Here is a 25924-nt window from a genome sequence, read left to right on the forward strand (position 1 = left end):
GTTGTAAGTTATGTGGTTAGAGCACTCCTTTGACTCTTCCTAAATCCATACAAAATAAAAGTCTCAAACTATAGTAAAAAACACTAGTAGTATGTAGATAGGGCAAAAACATATATAAATTTCTGAAAAAAAAATATATCTTTAAAACCTTAAATTTAAGTTTTATATCTTTAGTCTGTGGTCACTATTTGCATTATAATTCAAAAGTGATGAAAGATCCACATGCATGATGGTTTGATTCAATCTGTCTATATCGACTAGATGAAAGTATTCATACATGGTTTTTAATCTGCCATATGAAAATATTTTAATGACAAAATATAATAGGTGCTAATTAACAGAATATTAGCATAACCTTGAAAACATTAGCAAGAGAATCAGCTGCCCATTAAGTATCATGAAACTTTATTGAAAAAAAAAAACATTCCAAAATGAAGCTAGACAAGTGTCTGGAGTAAAAAAATATATATATATGATTAGGTGCAATAGCAAACTCATTGTGGGAGGAAATGCACACCAGCTGCCTGATCCTCTTTCACATTTATTATGTATTGATTCTGTTAAAAAAAAAAACACTAAGAAGTTAGTTGTTGTTTTTATAATAATCCTGAGATTAAACTATTCAAAAGTTCACATTCATTCTATGGTGAGAAATGTTTAATGGCTGTGTAGAATGTTTCAAATAAGATTTTATTATAGTCTTCTTTATATACCCCTCATCTCTTTATTTCTCTCTTTTTAGTAAGATGGGGGCACTACTGACTCTATGGAATTCTACCCACACACAGTTATAGGCAGTGCCCAGAGTGTGACTGGATGTAAATTTCCAATGGGAGCATGTAATTTTCTAAAACTACTAAAAAAAATAATAATAATAATAATAATAACCCTCAAATTATTCCCCTTTATAGGCTAGATTCAGTTCACCTGTGAGGTGGTAGATCCATGCAACAGCACCCCTTCTGGTCAAGTATGACACAGCCCTGGGGCTTACAGCCTAGCAGTCCTGATGCCCAGGAGTCTGAAAACCCTTTCTTCACTCACAGGTTTGTCAGTAGGGGTACCCAGGACCACCCACTCCATGGGGTTCCAGCTCAGAGGCCTCAAGCTAGATAAACAGGATCAGGACTCTTCAACAGACAGTGCCCTGAGCGCCTTCCTATCTTCCCCTGGATCTCTGCAGGCTCTCTCACCTGTTGGTCAGTTCATCCCCTCCTGTGCTGTTGTCTTTGGGCAGCTGTTTAGTAGCTTGCTGCCAGAAGCTCCTTTCTCTAGCCTGCTCACTCCTCTGGCAGCCACCCCACCTTTCTGCTTCCAAGCATTTTTATCCTCCCAGCTACTGTGAGACTGCCAATCAGCAGTGGTTGGCAGTGCTTGTATTCACCCTTTGGTTGCAGGCCTAGCATGGAGTTACATCCACCCCATGACAACCTCACATAAGTAGTTCCATTGATTCTGCTCTTCTGAGTAAGAGGAGGATTTCACTCTTCATAGTATTCTGCCTCCAACATAATCTATCATGATGCTATGTCTGATGCAGGAAAAGCGTGCTGCTGGAGTCCTTGTATACATTAAGGAAATGGGATATATAGCCTGTGCTGGGAGATGGAGCAGACTCTGGAACAGCACATGCCAGCAGTAGAACATTGATCTCAACCGCTCCGGAATGTGACCATTGTTGGAGAAAAGTCACATTTATCTCCACTGTATTTCCATTTTCTTTAATGAAGTTATACAACAAATGAATTTGAGTGCCTCTAATTGAGACTGGTGTCTTGAAAAAGAATCCTCAAATCCATATAGGAATCTTCTACCCCATTATAGTCATGATAAATGTAACAGAGAATTCAAGCATTAATGTAGAGTCCTTATGACATCCTCCATAAAACTTGCATTATGGTTGGTAGGCAAAAATACACAGTTAAATCCTGGTCCCACTAGAGTCAGTTGGCATTTTGGTATTGACTTCAGTGGGGACAGGATTTCACCCATAGTAGGTAAGAAAAAAAGACCTACATTGCTGAAATTGAAAAAGTATATTTTGTGCTTATCTGCTTTGGAGAAATCATTCCAGAGTAATTCATGTGTAAAAATAAGCACTATAATCCTGCCAGGGTCACATTCAGGTGACAATTTATGCACCCAGCCTTCCCAAGATTTTAAATGTTTTAATAACATTATACTTGCAGTGTCCATCGGGGCCACTGTATCCTTTTTCCTACTTTTTCTGGGGCCTTTTGGACATACATGCTACCCACTTGATTATACACCTGGCAAATTTCCCAACATGGTCACATAATTCTTGCAAGGAAGATGTTGCACAAGTTGAACAGATCCCAGGAAATTAACTTTTCAGTTTAATGGCGCGGCAATATTAGAATCATAGTACCTAAGTAAGAGCAGTCTACAACTTTGCATGGAGGATTAGATTTTTTGTGTTTTTAAATGAAGGATCTGCTACTGTATTTTTCCTGGGGACTCAGTTCAAACCGTGAACTTGATTTAAATTCTACTTTGTTTCCCATTTGTGGTAATAAAGTTTAAGATAAATTTTATATATTTAATATTGGATCACTTCAACAGAGCATGACTTGTGCATCCAATATTTGTTTAAAATATAGATTATTACTACAGATATTAAATACAATATTTTTGTTGAAGAAGACGCTGCAGCCATGTAAAATAAAAGTGAAAATTTTAGTATGTTTTTATAAAAGTAAGACGTTTCTGAATAGTTTGCATTTCTGCAAGTTTAAGAAAAATCAGCCATTTGTATAACAACAGTAATATAGGTTAGTTGTTCAATGCAAATCCCAAATTTCACAGAGTAAAGAGGTCAGTTTGGGGTCTTTTGTCCTCCAAGTTACTAGCACTTCTGAATGGTTGTGATTGAGGGTCCTGAGTTCCGTAAGCCTCCCTATGAGGCGTGCAAAATGCTGTGGATCTTCTGGATGATAAATTTTTGAATATTTGTACAAAATACCTAAAAGGGGTTCTTGGAGTTTTTCCACGTGTTGTTTGTTTTTTAGGAGTGGGCGATCTGCAAAACAACAATAGTATATTAATATAATTTGGGACCCAAATCTGATCACTTTATTTTCTACGAGTAGTCCCATTAAATTTGGTGAGACTACTCATTTGAATGATAACAGGATTTGACATAAATGAAAGGCATAAAATGAAATACAGTGATTAGCGAAATTGAACTCTCAAGAAATATTATACATTGAGGAAAAAGTATAGCAAAGCAAAATAACACATAAAATAGTTACACACTTTTTGCTTCTTAGGACAGTGGCTTGAGCATATTTGATTTGAAAGTGATCAGTTAATTTAAAAAAAAAATAATTTGTATATGTAACATAATTACTTCTTCATTAATCTGAAAAAAGTAACAGAGGGTCCTGTGGCACCTTTAAGACTAACAGAAGTATTGGGAGCATAAGCTTTCGTGGGTAAGAATCTCACTTCTTCAGATGCAAGAAGAAGTGAGGTTCTTACCCACGAAAGCTTATGCTCCCAATACTTCTGTTAGTCTTAAAGGTGCCACAGGACTCTCTGTTGCTTTTAACAGATTCAGACTAACATGGCTACCCCTCTGATATTAATCTGAAAGTTTACCTGAAAAAAATATAATAGTTGCTACAAGTAGGGCATATTCCGTCTCAGTCACATTAAGTTCTCCCATGCTTCTGTAGAAGTAAAATAGCGCAGTGATAAACTCCTCAGTGATACCTTTAAAAATGAAATCAAGCTATTGAAAAATCAATCCAGGAGCAAACTTGTGTTGCCATTGTCAATTCATTTTCTCAAAAACTTTTGAGTAATTTTAAAATCCTCAAACTATTTCATCTCAAAATTATTAGCAAATTTAGTAAAAGAATGATAATTCTTGAGGTATTGAGGGCTCATCTACCTGTGGTAGTTGTGGAAGTTGGACTCTCTTCACTGTGAGATATTTCCATGGAATAAATAGTGCTTTTATCAATGTCTTGAACATGACAATACACAGCATGATCAGAAAATCTTACATGACCTAGAACAAGGAAAACAATATTAAAAGTCCACTTCTGCATTTAATTTTACTCTATTTAAACATTGGGTTGCAAATGTTTTGCAAATGAGTCCTAGACAAGAGTACACTATTTGTAAATCCAATACAGGGGATACACAGTACAGTTAAGTTCACATACCTCCCCACCCAGCCAATATTCTGTTGTATAAACATTCCAGAAGCACTGCTACCTCTTTGGGGCTAATGAGAGGCAAGAAAGTTATTTGTTGGGGTCTTTTAAAAAAGTGAAGGGTAGGTGGACATTATTATCAAAGCTATTATAAGAAAAGCCCTTCTATGCTTGAATGACAAACCCATTTAGGTGCAGTGTCCAGAGGAGCCAGGCTTGCTGAAAAAAATAAGTCAAGAAATACAAAACTGTTGTTTGAATTCACACAACTGTTAGCATTAAAACTTACTTACTTTCACTCACTGATGACTGGCATTCATTAACTCTTTGATTATATATCTGGGCCGAACGCAAAAACATTGCTTCCACCGTTGAACCTTTTAACAATGCAATCTGGTCATCATTGGCTAAACTTTCAAATCCTGTATTCAATAAGATTCAAAATTAGGGGTGGCTGTTTGGCCTCAGGCTACCAATATAAGTTACCAAAAATTATTAGTCTCTGGCTTTAAGAGACAGTAGGAACCGTAGTTGCATCAAAGGCAAGATCCTTGTACCAAGCAGTAAAGGAGCAATCACAGCTAGCAGAGTCTTGTGGTCTTTCTAGATACTTTACATGTACATAGGAATTGACATTATGGATCAGACCAGTGATCCATCTAGTCCACCATTCTGTCAATGACAGTGGCCAATACTAGAAATTTCAGAGGAAGGTACAAAAAACCAGTAGACAATTTTGGAATAACCTGCCCTGCAGCCAGAGGACTTATATCCTATACATTTGTTATCTTGTCTGGTGTAACTGTGGATGTTCTGTTTAGCCACAGACATGTACTCACCTCTTGGCCTCCTACAAGAGCAAGGGGACATTCAGTTAAATTGCAAGGATTTCTTAATCCTGATCAGCGCAGGTTTACTTAACGGGGTGGTAAACATTCCTGTTTTTCCACTAGTGCTACCACCAGTGAAGCTGTACCGGTGCTAGATACTTAGTGTGAAAATTCCTGCTGTAGACAAACCCCATATCTTTTGACAATGAGTTCTACAAATTAATTGTAACTGTGTAAAAAAACTATGTCCTTTTATCGGTTTTAAATGTATCACCTTTCAACTAAATCAAACGTTTCCTTGTTTTTGTATTATAAGAGAGGATGAATGGGAGTGCCTGATTTGTCTTCTCTACGCCATTCATTATTTTATTATAGTATACCTCTTTTATTTTTGATACATAAAGTAACTTCACTTTTGGCTGTGACAAAGTGAAACAGAGTTCAGACAATAAGATGAACAATAATTCACTTGAGACAGCATTTCTAATTGTATATTTTTGAGAAAATATGGCTCAATTATTGCATACTGTATGTTGTCTGATTTTTGGATTTGGAAAAAAAGGTGGCGAATTGTACTGTTATTGAAGTGAAATGTGTGTCATACATGTTGAGTTGGCTTCTTGAAAGAAAGAACAAGGAACTGCTTCTTTGTTTTTCAAATGCTAGTGAATTAATGGCCTTCCTAATTGTCATTTGCAGTGTTGTTGTAGCTGTGCTGGTCCCAGGATATGAGAGAGACAATGTGGGTGAGGTAATATCTTTTAGTGGACTAACTTCTGTTGGTGGAAGGAACAAGCTTTTGAGCTTCACAGAGGTCTTCCTCAGGTCTAGGGAAGATAACCAGAGTGTCCCTAATTATTAACATTTGCAAATAAAATTAATAATGAATCAATTGAATAGTTTTTCTGAACTGTATATCTTTTCTCAGAGTATGCATGCCACATAAATAAATGTCCTTCTCTTAGAGTAAGGCTAAATTATACTGCTTGTGGTGAAGAGTTTGTTAAATTATTTTATAAAGTTACCTGGGAGTCTCTTTGTGAAATCCACTAGTACTTGCACATGAACAACTGCTGTCTCTGAGAGCCGCAGAAAACTCTCTTCAGGGTTTGCAGTTTCCTGCAGCTGAATAAAAGAAAGAAAGCAAAATTAGAAACATTGGTATTGCCAAAATACACTGCTAGAATGTGAAAAAATAAATATAACAATATTAATTAATATCTCTGTATTGTGTCCTGTCCATTCTGAACACGTACAAACTTCTTTGCTTCCTCTAGGGGAATTGTATATTTTTGATGGGCTGCCACAATGTGATCAATAAGTTGATGTTCCACTGGAGTTAGTTCCATCCTCTCTTGGATCTTTAAAAAAAAGAATCAGATAAATGATAATACATATGTGGTAAGGTAAAAATAATGTATTACAATGAAAAGATACATTTTAAATAGGTAAAATCTCCCACTTTTCCAGGCCTAGTTGTGGATGAAACATGCTTGCTGTTTACTCCCTCATCTTCCACCTTGATGCTACAAAGGAAACTGCCCTTCTGCTTGAAATTCTTTCGGAGTCGTTTTGATTTACACTGGACTTCAGTCAGCAAACCTGTAAGATATATAATTCTGTATCAAAGTATTTATCACATTTCAAATACCTATACTGTTCAAAACAAACACTTGTGTTATTATGCAGACTTTATAAGTCTGGCACTTCAGTAGCTTATCATCTATATGGAAAGCAGCTTCCTACTTATGAATGTTCTCAGATAACAGGTAGTTCCACATTCTGCCTATGATGGTAGCAACATAATGTGTTTTGTCGGTCAGTTCCTATCAATAGCCTAGATGTGAGCAGGAGTCAAACAGTCTGACGTCACATTCTCTTAACCTAGGCGCTCAACCATATGAACATAAGGGTTTCACATGAAGAATGAACATGGGCAAAATTTATTTTTTATCTTTTTGTAACATGAAAGAGCATTAAACACGCTTATGGAGATCAGTCACAGTTCACCACCTTTAGCTGTCTCTTGATGGCAATTTCATAGACCCTTCTCTGATTCAGTTAAGGTGCCTGACACAGCAATTCTAGATCACAAGTAAGTCTGCATCACTTTAGAGAGGATATTTCCCAAATACTGATGACCAATATGGGTGGAAAAAGAAATACCATAAATGCTCTGAACCTAGGGGAGGACCCTCCAAAGTTAAAACTTCCTAAAGCAAAATAAAGAAACTGGCTTTGGAAAATAGTATGCCAGAGAATTTGTTGCAGTTGTAAGGAGCAGTGAAGCACTTACACTCTGCCAACATTCCCACAGCCTTACACTTCTTCAGGCGACACTCCTGACACTTCCTCCGCATGTACATGTCCATTTCACAGTGGCCACCATTCTTGCATCTATATATTGCATTTTTGGTAATACTACGTCGAAAGAATCCTAGAAACAAAAGATATTCTGGATGATGGGAAGGAATATAAGGAATCTTTGTAATTCCACTCTCAGTTATTTAAAGAGTTACTGTATGATGTTTCTATAATGAAAGGATCAGACTGATGAAATTTTAATATTTTCTAACAATCTAATAATCATTGATTACTTTTGTTGCTGTTTTATGCCTAATATTAACCAGTGCTTGACCAAGGTAACTCCCTTTCACTCTTTCTAATGATAGGCACCTTACCAATAACTAGAGGGATCTATTAAAAGAGGCAGGGAATCCAGCATAACCCCCCCCCACACACACAATTTTTAAGTAATGGCTCAAACCATATTCCAAGTAGGAGGTCTAACCAACATTCTAACACATGACACTGTAGTTCCAAGAAAACTGAAATGAGCAAAATAATATAGGTCTGATAGAGGCTGAGAACTCAGTAAAGGCAACATGTTTAGCAGCTTGGAAGAGGGGTGAACAATGAGGTGGCAAAGTTTGCAGATGATACAAAATTACTCAAGATCGTTAAATCCAAAGCTGACTGCAAAGAGTTTCAAAGGGATCTCACAAAACTGGAAGACTGAGGAACGAAATGGCAGATGGAGGTTCAGAGTTGAAAAGTGTAGAGTAATGCACATTGGAAAGCATAATCCCAACTACACATTTAAAATAGGGTCTAAATTAGCTGTTACCACTCAAGAAAGAGATATTGGAGTCATTGTGGATGATTCTCTGAAAACATCCATTCAGTGTGCAGCAGCAGTCAAAAAAGCTAATAGAATGGTAGGAACCAGTAGGAAAGGTATAGATAATAAGACAGAAAATATCATAATGCCACTATATAAATCCATGGTATACACACACACCTTGAATGATGTGTGCAGTTCTGATTGCCTGTGATGGGATGTACTCTCCACTCCGGCCTTGAAAGAGTTGAATTAGGCCAGGTAGGCCCAATCAATCAATTAACCTGCAAATGGGAGAATTAGGCTGTGTGGAGGCTGCCAATGAGAAGGAAGTTGTGAGGGAACAGGCAGGAGGCCAACAACAGTGTGGGAGACTGCAGGGAGGAAGCCTGGTAAGAAGTAGTCCATGGAAGTCCAGACCTTAACTGCTCACTATTGGGCCCAGGACTGGAACCCAGAGTAGAGGGCAAGCCTGGGTTCCCCTATCATCTACTGCAGAGTGGTATTGCTGGAGGGCAGTGAATGGAAGACTGCCTGAGTTGCTGCAGCAGTGATATAGTCAGGGCAGCGGGCATAAGGACTGCCTGACGCTGCTTGTGCAAGGGAACTCTGACAGACCCCCTGGAAGGGGAAATCACAGTGTGACCTGGCCACACTGCCAAGTCACAAAGAAGCCATACTGCGACTCAGTGAGCAGGAGAAGAGCTGCAACAGTGGAATAGAAGAAAGGGGGTAATCCCCAGAATTGCCAAAAGGGGGTGCCACCCAGTGATAAGTAGACCATCTTGTGACACTGCCCCGTCTCAAAAAAGATACATTAGAATTGGAGAAAGTACAGAGAAGGACAACAGCAATGATTAGGGGTATGGAACAACTGCCATCTGAGAAGAGATTAAAACGACTGGGGATTGTTCAGTTTAGAAAAGAGATGACTAAGGTGAGATATGATAGGGGTCTATAAAATCATGAATGGTGTGGAGAAAATGAATAAGGAAGTGTTTTTTATCCCTTCACATAACACAAGAACAAGAGGTCACCCAATGAAATTAATAGGTAGCAAGTTTAAAAGAAAAATAAGGAAGTATTTCTTCACACAATGCACAGTCAACCTGTAGAGCTCGTTGCCAGGGAATTTTGGGAAGGTCAAAAGCATAACTGGGTTTAAAAAAGAATTAGCTACGTTCATGGAGGATAGGTCCATCAATGGCTATTAGCCAAGTTGGTCAGGGACGCAACCCCATGCTCTGGGTGTCCCAAAACCTCTGACTGCCAAAAGCTGCAACTGGATGATGAAGGAGGGATCCCTCGATAGATGCACTGTTCTGTCCATTCCCTCTGAAGCATCTGGCACTGGTCACTGTAGGAAAACAGGATACCGGGCTAGATAGATCATTGGTCTGACCCAATATCACCATTCCTGTGTTCTTATGAATGCACCACACCACTTTGTAGGGATTTGGCCATTCTTAGAGCTGTATTATCTGGTTCCTGAGAAATGAGTTGGTTTCCATGAAAGAGGAACTTTGATAAATGCAAAATCGCAGTGATCCTCAGGAATCCAAGTCCAGCAAAGAGAGAGAAAAACACAGGGCTAATACATAGGCATTATGAGCCCAAGTCACCACCAGCATAAGCAGACACAACTTCATTGAAGTCAGCCAGACCCGAGAGCCATGTGTAGCATTGTGTGAAATCAGTTTTCACCTCACATAATGTTTACTGTGAAAATAGATATTAATTAAATTCCACAAAAATGTGAAACTGGGACCAGTATTATAATGTATTATCTGTTTCTGATAGCTTCCACAATGTGCTAGGCACTTTTCAAACGCAAAAGGGTGCACAGTCCTTGCCCTGAACAACTTAGAAGCTAAAAGACAAGCAGGCAGATAAAAGATAGAGGAAGAGGAGTAATGTGGATAAAGTGGTCAAGGGGGTAGCTGTCCACTGCAACATATTGCTTGAATAACAATAGCTTTGTGTGTGTGTTGTATGAGAGAGTTCCAGAATTTGTCCAACCTATAGTTCTCATAGCAGCAATAGATCTCTAGGAGGGATTTTAATGTGGTGAGTGTAGTGGTCTTACACATAAGCTCAGGAAGACTTTGTATGCAGTGGGGGAAGCAGGGAAGGATAAGGGTGGTGATGTTTTTTTTACATACCTGACAAATGAGTGGATGAGTCTGGCATCATTGGTGGAACAGAGGGGATGGGGAAACATGTAAAGAGACAAGGGTAGATAAGTACAGAGGAGTTGAGTTATGTAGATCCTTGAAAGCAAAGACAAGAAGATGGAGTCTGATGTAGCAGAGAAGGAGCAGTCAGTAGTGGGATTCAAAGGAGGGGATCCCATAAGTTATTCCACTCTTCAACTAGACTGCAGCTGTCCTCCAAAATGTCAATTGAAAATTAACATAAATATGTTAATTTAAAATTGCACATGTGGAATTTCAGCATGCTGCACTGATTAATATGAGGCACTTTTCTTTTAAATCACAAAATAAAACTACCATATATACTTGTTCATAAGCCGAATTTTTTTAGTAAAAAAGGGAAGCACCAGAGAAGGGAGTCGGCTTATGAACGAGTATACAGAGGGAAAGGTGGGACACAGCCTCTCCCCCCATCAGAGGGAGCAAGGAGAGGCAGCACAGCCAGAAGGGAAGACGCGGGGCCAGAGTCTCTCCGCTTCTGGCCACGCTGCTCTCCACCCAGCCTCCGAAGCAGCTGCAGCTCCAAGGCTGGCGGGCTGCAGCCGCGCCGCTCGGCCCCGCCCCCCAGAGCAGGCTGTGGCCGTGCCGCCCGGCCCAGCCCACTGGAATATGCTGCGCCCGCACTGCCTGGTCTGGCCCGCCGGAGCAGCCTGCAGCCGCGCTGCCCAACCTGCTGGAGCAGCTCCAGCCAGGCCAGAGACATCCTTCCCAGATAAGGTGGGAAGGGATGGGATGGGAAGAGTGTGGGGATCCCGGGCTAGGGGTGGGGTCATGTGGGGGTGGTCACAGGGGTTACTCCCCTGACCCCCAGCTTCTCCCCCACAAAAAATGTCCCCACCGGTTGCTGTCCTGGCCCGTCAGGGTAAGCAGCTGGTGCACCAGGACACTTTGTTTACTTAGGTTTATCTCCGTGCCTGAGGATGCTCGAGGTAAACAAACCATCTCGGCCCGCCAGCAGCTTCTCTTCATGGCCCGGGAGCCAAAGTTTGCTGACCCGTGAACTAAAGGGTTGGCTTATGAACGGGTCATAAAAATTTTCCATTTTTACATATCCATCTTGGGGGGGGGTCGGCTTATAAACTAACCGGCTTATAAACTAACCGGCTTATGATCGAGTATATACGGTATTTCTCCCTTACCTTTACAGCCTTCACAAGTGAGCGCATTGTAGTGGTATCCTGAGGCTTTGTCCCCACATACAACACAGAGCTCTTCCTGACCCTTCATTCGCAAGGAGGAATGACTTAGTCTTGGCCTTTTTAGTCCATGATATACATCATCATCATTATGGGCAACCATGCAGGGGGGCTTGTTTAATTCACAATTACTGATTATGTACTGCCCATCATTGTACTGAGAATCCAGGCTGTATGTGTTGTATTGTGACTGGGAAGGTTGTGACTGTAACACTGGAGGAAACTGAACAGTTGAATACTGGCAGTAAGGAGTAGCCTGAAAGTCTGAGTCTTGCAGCTGATAATTGATGTGCTCTGGCAAAACATCTAGATAATGAAAAAAATGAGAATAAAACAAAAAGGTTGTGGAAGAATTTGTGACTTCATATACTGAAAATATTAAATTATTTTTATAATGTGTCAATATTAAGAGAAATTTTCAGAAGGGTAGCTTCACTTCTGCACCTAAAAATTGGTGCCTGCAATTTTTCTTAGTAAATTCTTTTCGTGTGTTTGGTCAGTGTCATATTGTGGGCTACTGGAATCCTGTAGATTAGTAATTTCATTTTCCATTGATCATTAAATTGCAGGAAATTCAGGTAGTGAGAGTTTGGTATACTCACACTTATGCCTGTAGTTCATTAATGTGGACTAAGGTTGAGCTCCAGAAAAGAGGCTGGGTATCAGCCCAGCAGAAAATTTACCCTTAAATAAGTAAACATTTTAAGTAGGGAAACATTTATGTTTTGTATTAAAACACATTCCAGGCACAATATATGAAAATGAAAAACATTAACAAGCAGAGAAGGGCATTTCAGAAATTCCAAAGGGTGACATATTTTACCATCACATACACATCTCAAAGCTGATATTCAACAGACCACAAATGCCAGAACATGTTTTATTTAATATTTCTTTGTGTAACCCAGATTTCATATAGTCATATTTGCATTAATATGTTTGTACAGCATTGTGATAGCAGTTGTTTTTACAGTTATTTATCATGTTTGCAGTTGATTTAAAAATGAAACAAAATATACAAGAATCACAGAAATGTAGGGCTGGAAGGGACCTTGAGAAGCTATGAAGTCCAGCCTCTGTGCTGTGGCAGGCCAAGTAAACCTGGACCATCCCTGGCAGGTGTTTGTCCAACATGTTTTTAAAACCTCCAATGATGGAGATTCTACAACCTCCCTTGGAAGCTCATTCCAGTGTTCAACTACCTGTATAATTAGGAAGTTTTTCCTAATATCTAACTTAAATCTCCCTTGCTAAAGACTATGCATATTATTTCTTGTCCTATCTTCAGTGGACCTGGAGAACAGTTGATCAGTCTTCTTGATAATAGCCCTTAACATATTTGAAGGCTTATCAGGTGCCCCCCTGTCTTCTTTTCTCAAGACTAAACATGCCCAGTTTTTTAACCTTTCCTCATAGTTTAGAGTCTCTAAACCTTTTTTTAATTTTTGTTGCTCTTCTCTGGACTCCCTCTAGTTTGTTCACATCCTTCCTAAAGTGTGGTACCCAGAAGTGTATTTAGTACTTTAGCTGAGGCCACTCCACTGCTGACTAGAGTGGGATAATTACTTCTCATGTCTTACATACAACATTCCTGTTAATATACCACAGAATATTAGCTTTTTTCACAACTGCATCACTTTGTTGACTCATATTCAGTTTCTGATCCACTCTAACCCCCAGATCCTTTTCAGCAGTACTACCACCTAGCCAGTTATTCACCATTTTTAGTAGTCCATTTGATTTTTTTCTTCCTAAGTACTTTGCACTTATCATTACTGAATTTCATCTTATTGAATTCAAACCAATTCTCCAATTTGTCAAGGTTGTTTTGAATTCTAATCTGTCCTCCAAAGTGTTTGCAACCCTTCCCAGCGCAGTGTCACCTGCAAATTTTATAAGCATACCCTCCACTCCAATACCCAAGTCATTAACAAAAATATTGAATAGTACTGAAGCTATTACTGCCCTTGCAGGACTCCACTAGATACACCCTCCCAATCTGACAGTGAACATTGATAACTACTCCTGGCTTACAATCTTTCAAACATTTGTGCACCCATCTTACAGTAATTTCACGTAGATCACATTTCCCTAATTTGCTTATGATGGTCACATGGGACCATGTCAAAAGCCTTACTAAAATCAAGATATATCACATCTATTGCTTCCCCCTTATCCACTGGGTTAGGAACCCCATCAAAGAAGGAAATTAGGTTGGTTTGGCATGATTTATTCTTGACAACTGCATGTTGACTATTCCTTATCGTATTATCTTCCAGGTGCTTACAAACTGATTGTTTAATAATTTGTTCCAGTATTTTCCAGGTATGAAAGTTAGGCTGATTAGTTTATAATTCCTCGTGTCCTCCTTGTTCCCCATTTTAAAGAAAGGTACTATGTTTGCCTTTCTCCAGTCTTCTGGGACTTCACCCGCCCTCCAGGAGCTCTCAAAGATAATTGTTAATGGTTTTGAGATTGCTTCAGCTGGTTCCTTAGCTACCCTAGGATGAATTTCGTCAGGCCCTGCTGACTTGAATGCTTCTAGTTTATCTGAATATTCTTTAACCTGTTCTTTCCTCTTGTTAAGAATATGTGTGCATATTTCAGTACATTATGTATCATGTTTCAGTCTACCTTTCAAGCCTGATCCAAGGAGCACTGAAGTATCTTGAAAGTCTTTTTGCCTTAAATGGGCTTTTGATCAGGACTTTAGTGTTCACTCATTCAGAACCAGATACTAACTTCAATTACACAATCACATTGGAGCGGAAGCAATAGTCATAGGGCCTTTACAGTATGTCTGGAATAGTTGAATGACATCTAGACTTTTAACCTTTGTGTGCCAGAGGACAACAAAAAAAGTCCATTATCAAATATTTGTTCCCCATGTAAGTACTTATAGACTGTAATCAAGACACCCCTTAACCTTCTCTTTGTTAAGATAGAATCAAGGAGCTCAATCTGTTTATCACTATAAGGCAAATTTTCTAATCCTGTAATCATTCTCGTGGCTCTTCTCTGAACCCTCTCCAATTTATCAACATCCTTCTTGAATTGTTGGCACCAGAACTGGACACAGTATTCCAGTAGGGGTCACACCAGTGCCAAACACAAAAGTAAAATAAGCTTTCTAGTCCTATTTGAGATTCCCCTCTTTATGCACTCAAAGATCACATTAGCCCTTTTGGGCATAGCATCACTTTGGGTGCTCATATTCAGCGATTATCCAGCACGACCCCCAAATCTTTTTCAGTCACTGCTTCCCTGGATAGAGTCCCACATGACATCCGGTAAGTATGGCCTACATTCTTTGCTCCTAGATATTACATTTAGCAGTAATACAACACATATTGTTTTCTTGTGCCCCGTTTACCAAGCAATCCAGATTGCTCTGTATCTGTGACATGTCCTCTTAGTTATTTACCACTCCCGCCAATTTTTATATCATCTCATACTTTTTTATCAGTGATGACTTTACCTTTTCTTTGAAGTCATTAATAAAAATGTTAAATAGCATAGGGCCAAGAACTGATCCCTGTGGAAGCTCAATAGAAACATGCTTGCTTATCATTCCCCATGTGAATGTATAAGTGCCTAGATCTTTAAGGTAGGCACCTTTTGTAATAATAAACCAAAAGAAAAGAGTAACTGCTGCAGACAGTCTGAGTTTTCATAATACTTTCATTTTGCTTTACTCACCATAATATTGAATGGGTTCAGCAAGACAGTACCCATCAGATACAGTTACAAAGGTATTTGCCATACTCTGCTCCAGCTCCCACTGTTTCATTCACTTCGGTGTATGATGGGCTTTTAAGAAGAAAATCTGAGGAAGTAGAACATTGCCAGTTACTTCAAAAGGCATGACTCAGGCTTTCATTAGAAAGAAGACAAACATTATTTCAGAAAGAATTGTTGTGGGAGGCAGGTTAAACAGCCCTGAAAAAAAAGAAACATCTCCAGATAATGAGGCCATTTGCGAATTATGAGAGAAATGCAGATAGGTGGAAAGTCACTGTGAGTCTACAGCATTTCAGACTGTGTTGGTGCTAATGAACAGGGTTGAGGATTCATTTATAAGTCTTCTCATGTCACTGATTTTACTCTAAACTATGTTCCCATTCCAAATAATTAGCCTAGGATTAATATTCTCCAACACTAATCTCATAGCAGCAGTGGAGTTGCTCTGAAGCCACTACTGCAGCCTAAAGTCTGGTGTAGCTGCCATACATAGCCTTAGTGTCCTTCTCTTCCCTCCACAGTGGGGAAGGATTAGGGGAACTGCATTGATTAAAGGTACCAGTCAATTTGACTTTTCCAGAAGAGGTGAGGCTCCAAAGGGGGCCTCACCACTAAGATATTAATAGTCTCTCCTTTAGCAAAGAGGAGGGATGACAAAGATGAAGAAGGCAAATAATCATTGGTAAAAATAAAAAGTGCATGATAGGAGTGAGTACAGAGAGTCAAAGAGATGAAAAGTACCAGTCTGACAGCCTCGGACTCAGAAGTTCTATGCATATCCCCAGAGCAAGTACAAGATGGGCAGTGGCAGTGCAGACTTCTGGCCAGCACTGTCCCCAACCAATATGCTTCAACTCAGCTCAGGAGGAACCATCTGTAGAGATGAGAAGGGACATTAACTCTCCATGGCTCACTTGGTTCTTGACCCCTCTGCTGAGCTTTGTGACCAGTAGGGGGGTGAGACAGCAGACAAGGGTGGCAAATTAGCACTAATTGTGATGTTGATTTTGCTATTTTATACGTCACAGAATATCATAAATGAAAGCTCATTCTGTTAACTGTGAAGTTGCTTTCAAAGAATTACAGGATTTGATTCAATATAAAGTCAATATTTTGCAAAATCCAAAACTCAGCAGTTATTTTAGGTAACAACAGGATAATGTGGGCTTTAACACCTATGAAAATGCTGCATGCTAGAGAACTTCAGATTAACACCTACTGAACTGGGCTGAAAATACTGTAATTAAGCCACATTTCTGACTATTGAAATCATCACAGTAAAGCTATTTTAGGTAATATTTAGAAGTTTCTAAAGTTGATTAATCATCATAATTTTCTCTCTAAGTACTGAACAGTTGGACTCATGATAAATGAGGCACCTTACTTCCCAGGAGGAGGGATACAAGGAATGCCTGTCTAAAAAAATGTAAAATGTCTAAAACATTTCTAAAATAAACTTTATGTAAAATATGTAGTGTGTACAAAACATATGCTGTAACTGAAAACTTGTATGAAATGCTGAAATGTGCTACAGAAAAAGAATATAGTATATACTCACACTATGGATACATCTGTATTTGAGCTGGGAGATGTGATTCCCAGCTCGCACAGAGGTACTCACACTAGCTTTGCCTCATTCACATCCCCAGGATCAAATGTAGATGAACCCTAAGAGAGATGCACTTTTTACATTTCTACTGAAACTTTTATCCCAAATTTCAGAGTAGCAGCCGTGTTAGTCTGTATCCGCAAAAAGAACAGGAGTGCTTGTGGCACCTTAGAGACTAACACATTTATTAGAGCCTAAGCTTTCGTGGACTACAGCCCACTTCTTCGAAATTCACAGTTGATACAAAAATTATTGAACTGCAGCCACTAAGCACATAGTATGCTCCACAATGGTTTGGGGGAGATCCTAGGTTAAACTCTTACGGTATGTCTACACTGCAGCTTGGAGCACTACCCCCAGACTAGGGAGACAGACTAACTTTGCTCTAACTAATGCATTAAAACCAGCAGTGTAGACATTGCAGCCTGGGCATCAGCATGGCCTAGCCACCTGAGCTTGGAGCCACAGGGTCAGGCAGGCTTGTACTTGGGTGGGTAGCTCATGCTGCAACATCCATGCTGCTATTTTTAATGCTCTAGCTTGAGCAAAGCTAGCATGTGGCTCTCTGCCTACCCAAACTGGTAGGCACACTTTCCTCTGCAATGTAGACATATCCGTACTCTGAAAGAAAATGACGGCATCATGGGATCAGTAAGGACTCCTGCAGAGCAGATAAGAGCTTGGATCTTAAGGGCTACCTGAAAGATGGTCACAGCAGGGTACATGGAATAGTTTATCTACTGTACCTGAGAAGATGATTTTATGACTCCAGGGAATCTGAACTGAAGCCATATCTTGAGGCATATACCTCCTCTCCCAAAATATACATTAATACCCTCCCCCAGCATAGACATATCCATGGAATAGAAAACTTTCCCCTCATGTCACCAGCACAAGGAGAAAAGGTGCTGTGAGGCTGGAATGCTGCCATTGTGTTATCTCTGCTAGTAAATATTTGTTTGAAAGAGAGTGACTCAATGAATCCTGGGTGGGGGCCTTATCAATCAGATCAATTTGGCATGGACAAAGTCTAAATTTTTTCCTTCGGTAAATATGCATTTTTTAAAACTGATGTGTGTGTTTCCAACATCCTTTTGTTGGTTGTTCTATGTGAAAAAGTATTCCAAAGTAAAATAAAGTTACACTGATCCAGTCTATCAAAAATGTAAATTGAGCGTACAAAACCCACATTCACATCTGTAATGTGTCAGATTAATTAAATTGATCCTGATATAATGAATTAGTCTTTATTCAGGCGAAGTTTCCACGGACTCAAATGAGTGTTACTTGAGAAAGGATTTCAGGATTGGGCTCTTTGTGATGGTCTTTCAAGGTCGTGGAGAAACAAAAGTTAAATTATGTTCTATATTTCATCCAAAAAATGACATGAGAACATTAAGGTTGCATAGCAAAGCTCTCCACAGTTAGGAAATGCCAAAGTTAAGATTGAACATTCAACTTTAATTCTATCCTCTTGTGTTGTATGCATTACAGTATGGGGCTAGTTCCACAAGAGGAGATAGGTGCCAACATTTAGGCACCACGGGGGTCCTCAAAATTCTTGCTCAGCTGCTGCCATCTGGAGGCACCTTAAGTTCCTACATATCTATATTTCCACTGTTAAATTCCCAAGTCACGTAATTTTCTGCTAGTGAGCTTACCCACAGCTGCCTCAGTCTAAGCACACGGTGCCTATCTCACACTTAAGCCCCAGTGGGATACTCAAATTAGGCATCTGTCTATCTACCCTGGGGGATGCAACACAGTAGGCATAATCAGAGCATGCCTGACCCCACATAAAACAGCCAGGCTGGGGGAGGAGATGGCAGCCTCCCTTATAACCAAGTGGTTAAGGAACTCACCCAGGATGTGGGAGACCCAGACTCATTTCCCTTCTCTGCCTGATGTGGAGAAGGGATTTAAACTTGGGGTGTTCCTCTAGTTAGCTGAGTCCCCCAACCACTGGACTATAGAGTCAGTCTGACATGCTCTCTGACCCAATACATAGTTAATTATGTATACAAAGTGGTATAACTTTAACAGGGGAAACACACAGCCAGTGGTTAGGGCACTCTCCTGAGAAGTGGAAGACCCAAGTTCATATCCATTCTCCATAGCAGGTAGATGGGGGAATTGAACCTGGATTTCCCACCTGCTGGTTGAGGGTCCTAACTACTGGGCTAAAGATAAGAGGACTACTGCTGCTACTGCCTCCTGCCCCCAACATTTCATGTAAAAAACAACTTAGGTGCCTAACTCCAGGAGAAGATTCACAGCTGAGAATCCCTGCAGAGATAGGCACCCAGCTCCTTGCAAGGCTAGGGCTTAGCGCGCTCCCCTTTCCTTGGCATTTCCTATTGGCTAACTTGGCAGCACCCTGCTCAGCATGTTGGTTTTTGTGGATCCTAGTCTGAGGCACCCAACTCTCCCCATGCATTATATAGGGAGCCTAGGTGCTTAACTCAGGTCTGTGGATTGCACTGGGTGACAAGGCACCTACAAGTTAGGCATTACAGTGCTAAGCACTGCAATAACTAAGTCCCTTTGTGATTCTAGCCCAGGGTCCTTAATTATATGTTCACAGTTATATATGTGAATGTCAGCTGTGACCACTGAATTTTCAGCTTACACTGGGTCAGTGTAAACTGGAGTATTTCTTCACTTTAGAAAACAATCAAAATTATATTAAAATGAAGAACCACATGTTTATTTGAGAATTAACTGAAGGCTGTATATTGTCATCATGATGCATATGCACAAGGAACTGGAATTTCCTGACTTTGAGACACCATTTTTAATATAGTTTTCAGGTATGAAATTGCCTTGGAGGGGTGAGTAGTAAATAAAAAATATGGAAAATAGAAAAAATACTAAAAGAAGGAACTTCAATCTCCAGGACATTAAAGCTCTGCTGGTTTGCAAAATTGACAATAGCATATGTATATGCTATAAACTGGAATCTATAAACTCTATCTCTCACACTTGAGGAGGTCGGCAAGAATGAGGCCTTCACCTGCAAATTGTATGAAGTGCAGAGTTCTTGTGGTGCCTCAGAGCAGAGCACCTACATGCACATCTACAATGGGTGCAGTAGCTGTCTCTAAACTCTTACAATTTACGAGGTCTGGAGGGACTGAACCAAGAACTCTGTGGAAGTATTTCCTCACCCCACATGTCTACCTGCAGTATTCCTTTCACGTACTCTAAGTTAGGCATGCATACATACAGAACACAGCCTTCCTTAGTTGCCCATGCTGAACTTAGCAAAAAAAATCAATTGCTCCGCATGCAATTTTCAAAGTATCATAACTTGATCAAATCATAACCAGATTTCATGAGAACACTCAAAAGCTCTTCTCCTCAATGACAGCTGTTTCTCTGACAAATTTTAATGTTTTACCCCAGTCAGAAGAGTTACAACCATTTTTTTTTATAATGGAAAAAGAATATTACACACACACACACACACTTCTCTTATTCAACCATTATTACTTACACTTTAAAAAGAAAAGAGAAAAAAATCACCTTTGCACAGAGATGAAGTCTGGGGAATTTTAACCTAAAAAGTAAACGTTTCTGAAAGTTGCGACTGAAAACAGGGTGTTAGACTGGGAACTGTGATGCACACCTTAATGAGAGCAATCATATCAGTTATCTAGGATCACAATTAGTGCCACATTTAGGGCCCAACACTTTAGTCCTTAATTAGGCTGCTTTAAGGTGAGTTTTTCATGTATAAAGATACACATTATGCCCTGCTCATTTTTTACTGTTTCTGATGTTATTCCTGCTAAGCCTTTTGTATGGAAAGTCTTTTTTCATAGTTATTAGGAAGCATATAAAAGAAATAAAATGTCCTTTCCACAATGAGTTAGCGGAAATTTTTAAGAATTGCCTAATTGATTGACAAAGATTAAAGTCAATGGTACTTAGGCTCCTAAGTAACATAGGCACATCTGAAAATCATACTGTTTTACTTTTCTAACCTTACTTTTGATAGTATTAAATCTCCATCAGGTGACAAAATGTAAACTGGAACATCTACTGAAACAGTAGGTTATCCATCCACTGTAAATCTTGTGTGTCATACAAAGGTTCGGGAATATTCAGCTATTAGTCCTAATCAAAGGATTTGTCAGTCATCTTCAGTTTATCAAAAGTGAAGGGAAAGTGACGTTTTAATGGTAAACTCATCAATGTATAAAAAGTAAAGTATGAACTCGTGACACAAAAACATCTGAGTCACTTACCAGAAGTCACGTATACAAACTGAAGACATACTGTGCATCTGTTTTCATGTTATTAATGGCAGAAGATGCTATGTTGTTTTTCATAATTTTATTATGATAACTATTACAATGTGGAACATATTTCTTTAAGGAGACCCTCCAGGGAGCTCTTCAAAATGTCTGAATTGACAGTACATTAACATCTATCGTAAATATTTTGACAGTTGTGTCAAAAGGGAAATTTCTTGTTCCAAAGGAATGTCAGGAACTTGAGCTGAAGGTCTTTTAGATTTATTTAGTGCACCCTATATCCTGGGAAAGAAAGCATGAATGAACAACCACACGAATTAGGCAGTGGATTTCAATCTCAGTTTTGATTCCAGCTTTGTTTTGTCTCCGGAATGGGAGTTGTACTTTCTGAAGTTATGAAAATTAAACCAAGAATTGACAAGAAGTTACCAGCCACTCTCACTGGCTATTATATTCTGATATGCCAGGTAGTATATTTGGCTGCACTCAAAAGGCAATCCTCTAACCACATCGGTGATTAAACTAAGAGTGGATTCATTTTGCAAAGAAAGCTAATAGAATCAGATAACATAGTGCTGCATAAATCAGGCCTTTTAATAATATGAGCTCTGGTGGGGATTTTTGTTTTATTTTGGATTTTTGTTTTTTAATATGTGAAGAATCCCAAATCAAACTGCTCTCTGAGAAAAGCTTACCCCCCCATCCCGTAAATGGTATTTGCTCTGTTCATCTGTCTGTATGGTGTCTTTTTTGGGACTTTCCGTAACAGGGATTGCTTTATCCTATTGATGGATAGTTTTGTATGTGACGATTTTGTAATCTCTGCTACTTACTTTTAAATAATTGCTATGTGTGTAATTATTTAAAAGGAATAATTTAAATTAATTGGAAAAATAAAGGGAGACAGGTCCTTTATAACTGTATAGCTTTGATGTCTGCCTGTCTGCTTTGTTGAGAATGGGTAACATTGAAATGGATCCACCACTAAAAAAAAGTTAGTTTAGAAGGACATCAACAATTAAATAAATTAAATTTTTACACAGTTAACAGACACATTTGTACTTCAGACACAGGATTAATTTTACCACCAAATCTAATCCTGAATGTCACACCGAATCCTTGGGGCTTAGAAGCTGCCATTGCATAATAATTATATGACTAAAATACTTCTGATTATTATTGCACTGAATTTTGCACTTCCTTGTTATCTTCAGGAGGGAAAAATGCATCTCTTGAATGGCCAGTATATTGTAGGTCACCAAAGCAGTTTACATATGTCTAATACTCCTAAAACAAAACGATTGGCAGTAAAGAACACCTTATTTAAAAGGTATAATTTTTTCTATTGTTCCTTGATCAGCATTTTAAAAATCAGATGACAAAAGTGTTCTAAACTGCAAATATCTTAATAGAGCACAGTTAATTTTTGTGTAGACTGATACGGTAAAATCCACAAGATTTTAGAGAACTGAATAAAATACTTACATACAGTAGTTCTGGAGAGAATGCCCTCTCTTCCTAGAGTGGGTCTGTGAGGATGCAGCAGTTACTTCAACTTTCTGATTTCCAGCTGGAGCAAACTGGGCCTTTTCCCTATTTATCAGTTTCTTTGCATTCACTTAGGCTCCAGACACTCTGCAGACCAACGCTTCAGCCTATCTGAGACACAAACTTCCCACACAGCCCTTCCTAGGGTCAAAGCAAGGGCAGCTGCAAGTCCACATAAATCAAATAATAACTGTATCATCAGGGACAGAGGCCACTGGGAGTCTCACGTCATATTTTCCCAGAGTTCTCTCTAGGCAGCTTACTAAATATTTTGCTTTCTTGATAGAGTTTGACATTCTCCTAATTTAATTGCTTAACACTGGCATCTCTGCACATTAATAGATAACATACGTTGCTTAGTAAGAGAGCACTGCAATAGTATTATTTTAACATATATATGTGCCATAATAAATTGAATTTGGAAACTTTATGTGAGGCCAGTGTCTCTAAACTATGTAAACATTAAACTTTTTCTACATATTTTAATTTTAACATACTGTGCTGCTGTATTGTACAGGAAGATTAATCCATGTCTCCACTACACATTGGCTATAGTTTTGCCATTTGTTTGTAAGCACTTAGGCAGCTGTTATGGCTGTGTATTTCATAATTTGAACATACCTAGAATTTTACAGCTCAGGATCACTCAGGATCCCAACAGCACATAATTCTGATGTGCACACCTCCAGAATGGGCTCCAGAGAAGTTTAGGAAATCTCTGCATGTGGGTCTTTTGTAGTGATTTTCTGTTGTTTCTTTTCATTTATAAAATGTTGCATAATCTGGCCCTTGGCATTCTTTAATTGCCCATGAAGAAGTTAGTGCTACTTTTTTCATTAAATTAACCAGAATAATTTGTGCTACATTGTATTATGCACACTTTTGTAGTACGGTGCTGTTCTGTATTCTAGCATATTGCATTGTAGTTGAGCAGTCTTAGAGAACAGTTGCTTAGCTATATTTCTTTATACCAATTTCACTTTTGTGAAAGAACTCAAAGCTCCTCCATTCTGAAAGATTTTTGTTGATTTAGCTATTACAGCAATGGGCTTTCAGGACTTCCTAGGGTACAATATAAGAGTTTTGGGGTTTAGGGCCTTCTCTCATTAAGCATCATGATTCTCTTACTCCCTGCCTGATATGATGTTAAGGAAGCATCAGATGGTTTAAATTTGGACTCAGGTCACATTTCATATTTGCCCCTGGTTTTACTGACATTTCACATTTACAACAGCAGTTTTTGATGTTACCACAGGATTAGCTGCTCATTTCTATACTTTTTTTTTGCTATGACAAAGCCACAACTTTTCTCATTTTTTGCTATAGATTGTTCACAAAAACCAGTCAATCTTGATAGCATATCTTAGTTCCCAACACAGCAAATTAATTCAAACAAACAAATCAAAATAATCATATGAGGCAAATAATCAGTATAAACTGATTACAAATTGTTTAACAATAAGGCATAGCTCAGGTTTGAAAACACTACTAACCCTATCTGGTCGACAGCATGATGGCAAAGGAAATCACCCAATTCAGTGAACATGCTTTGCTTGACTGGGAAGGTTTACTTCATTTGACTTATATATTCAGGCTCCAGAGATTGATAGAACACGTTGTGTATGTCAGGAGCTGGAGTCTGGAAATACCACGGTACAATGTATGGAAGGCACATGTAAGTTCATATTCAAAAATAATCAGCTGTGATGATGCTGTGAGTCTGACCTGAAAGACCCTCTTATATTTGTCATGCCACACTACTTTAGCAACCTCATTTCATTCATTAGCATCATTGTGGCCCCTTCTACAGGCCATCCGATGTGGTGAAGATGTCTCTATCTATTCAATGGTCTAAGAAATGTGATGAGCGTCTTCTGGAGTCTGAGCTCAGCAGACAGCTTGTACAGAAAGTTGCTGTTCCTAAATCCTGTTTTATGTTCCAAGCCCAGCATCAATTAGAACCATAGAATTCAGAACTCTTATGGGTTCGAGTTCTCAGGAGATCTTGTCTATAAATGGTTTGGTATTCAAATAGTTAAAGGAAATCATATCTGTTCCAGCTGGATCTTTTCTGCATAATTGACCCTTCCTGCTTGATCTGGCATTGGATTGTTTATGCCACGTCAGTAATTAACCACTATCAACCTCATTAATGAAACATAAACCACCTCTTTTGCTCATTTATAAAGCACTTGTCAAACAAAATTTAAACAAAGGGCAGAATCTCAGAAAAGTAATAGTCCTTTAAAAGCTACTGAGACTTTGATTGCAAATCACTGTGGTCACTTTTTGTTGTTTTTCATTAAAAATAAAATAGAAATTATGGAGTCATCTATTGCTTTTGGCTAACTCTCTGAGAGTCCATCTGAGAGCTGTTATATAGGGGCAACAGTGCCTGGATAGTAATGTTGGCCATTTCAATGTAAAATACTGATGTTTCAGTTCTTTACTGTAAATCACTACATGATAAAAGAAGAGTCAAACCCAAAACAATCAGGAATCCTTGGAAAACTCATTGTTGATTGCACCACAATGACTGTTGTTGTGTGTGGGACAGAAAATATGTTAAGATGATTGATTATACTATTAAAGCTTTTTTACTATATGCCATGTAAAAGAAGCATAACTGATGGCAGCAAAATGTTCAAAACTGGGAAAGAGAGCCGTTAAAAATGAATGTAATACTTGTTCATCAAAAATAGTCTAATTTTGGCTGTATGTATTTTCAATTTTACAGGAATAAAGACACGCATAAAGGTATACTGAAAAAAATAATAAATGCCAAATATACTGTGTTCTGAGAATTACAGAAATTTTATTGGGGAAACTGCGAAATCTGCAAGTTTTCTGCTCACCTATTTTTTGGATGAATAATTGTCCCCATTAATCTATTAAGGTGATAAAGGTACAGATATCCTTGCAGTGTTTCTGGTATGGGTATATTTTTCCAGTCATGCAGAAGCTAGTGTACAAAATTCTATGAACTAGGGGTGAAATTCACCCCATGCAGAAGATCAGCCCCACAGCCTATCCACTACTTAGATTCCACTTAAGATTTCTGGGTGTAAGTGGTGCCAAGCACGTCTGCTGGCTCTCTGCATGACAATCAGTTTCAACCTGATTGGATACATTTTTGTTGGCATTGCACTTGTAATGATTAGTTCACATGTACCAAGATAAAAATATTGGAGCCAATATCTGCCAAAATGGAAATTGTCCTTCA

The 25924-nt window shown here is 38.9% G+C and overlaps 1 protein-coding gene across 4 annotated transcripts; it reads right to left on the bottom strand.

The window, feature by feature from the left end:
- Nucleotides 1-2678: 2678 nt before the first annotated feature.
- On the bottom strand, nucleotides 2679-22824 carry LOC128837422 (bile acid receptor-like). Of its 4 annotated transcripts, none has more exons than XM_054028609.1 (11): nucleotides 22643-22824; nucleotides 15244-15370; nucleotides 11488-11850; nucleotides 7311-7451; nucleotides 6477-6616; nucleotides 6271-6375; nucleotides 6040-6139; nucleotides 4478-4606; nucleotides 3917-4036; nucleotides 3622-3735; nucleotides 2679-3040 (listed from the first exon to the last, which is right to left on the bottom strand). In XM_054028609.1, exons 2-11 carry the CDS (start codon nucleotides 15332-15334, stop codon nucleotides 2802-2804), a joined length of 1542 nt encoding a protein of 513 aa, XP_053884584.1. In that variant the 5' UTR covers nucleotides 15335-15370; nucleotides 22643-22824; the 3' UTR covers nucleotides 2679-2801. The 4 variants fall into 4 exon arrangements, with proteins under 4 accessions (XP_053884584.1, XP_053884582.1, XP_053884585.1 ...); XM_054028607.1 differs by having other exon boundaries at nucleotides 22639-22824; XM_054028610.1 differs by lacking the exon at nucleotides 22643-22824 and adding an exon at nucleotides 16027-16144.
- Nucleotides 22825-25924: the final 3100 nt, after the last annotated feature.

Source organism: Malaclemys terrapin, chromosome 4, assembly GCF_027887155.1.
Source record: "Malaclemys terrapin pileata isolate rMalTer1 chromosome 4, rMalTer1.hap1, whole genome shotgun sequence".
NCBI classification, from domain to species: domain Eukaryota; kingdom Metazoa; phylum Chordata; order Testudines; family Emydidae; genus Malaclemys; species Malaclemys terrapin.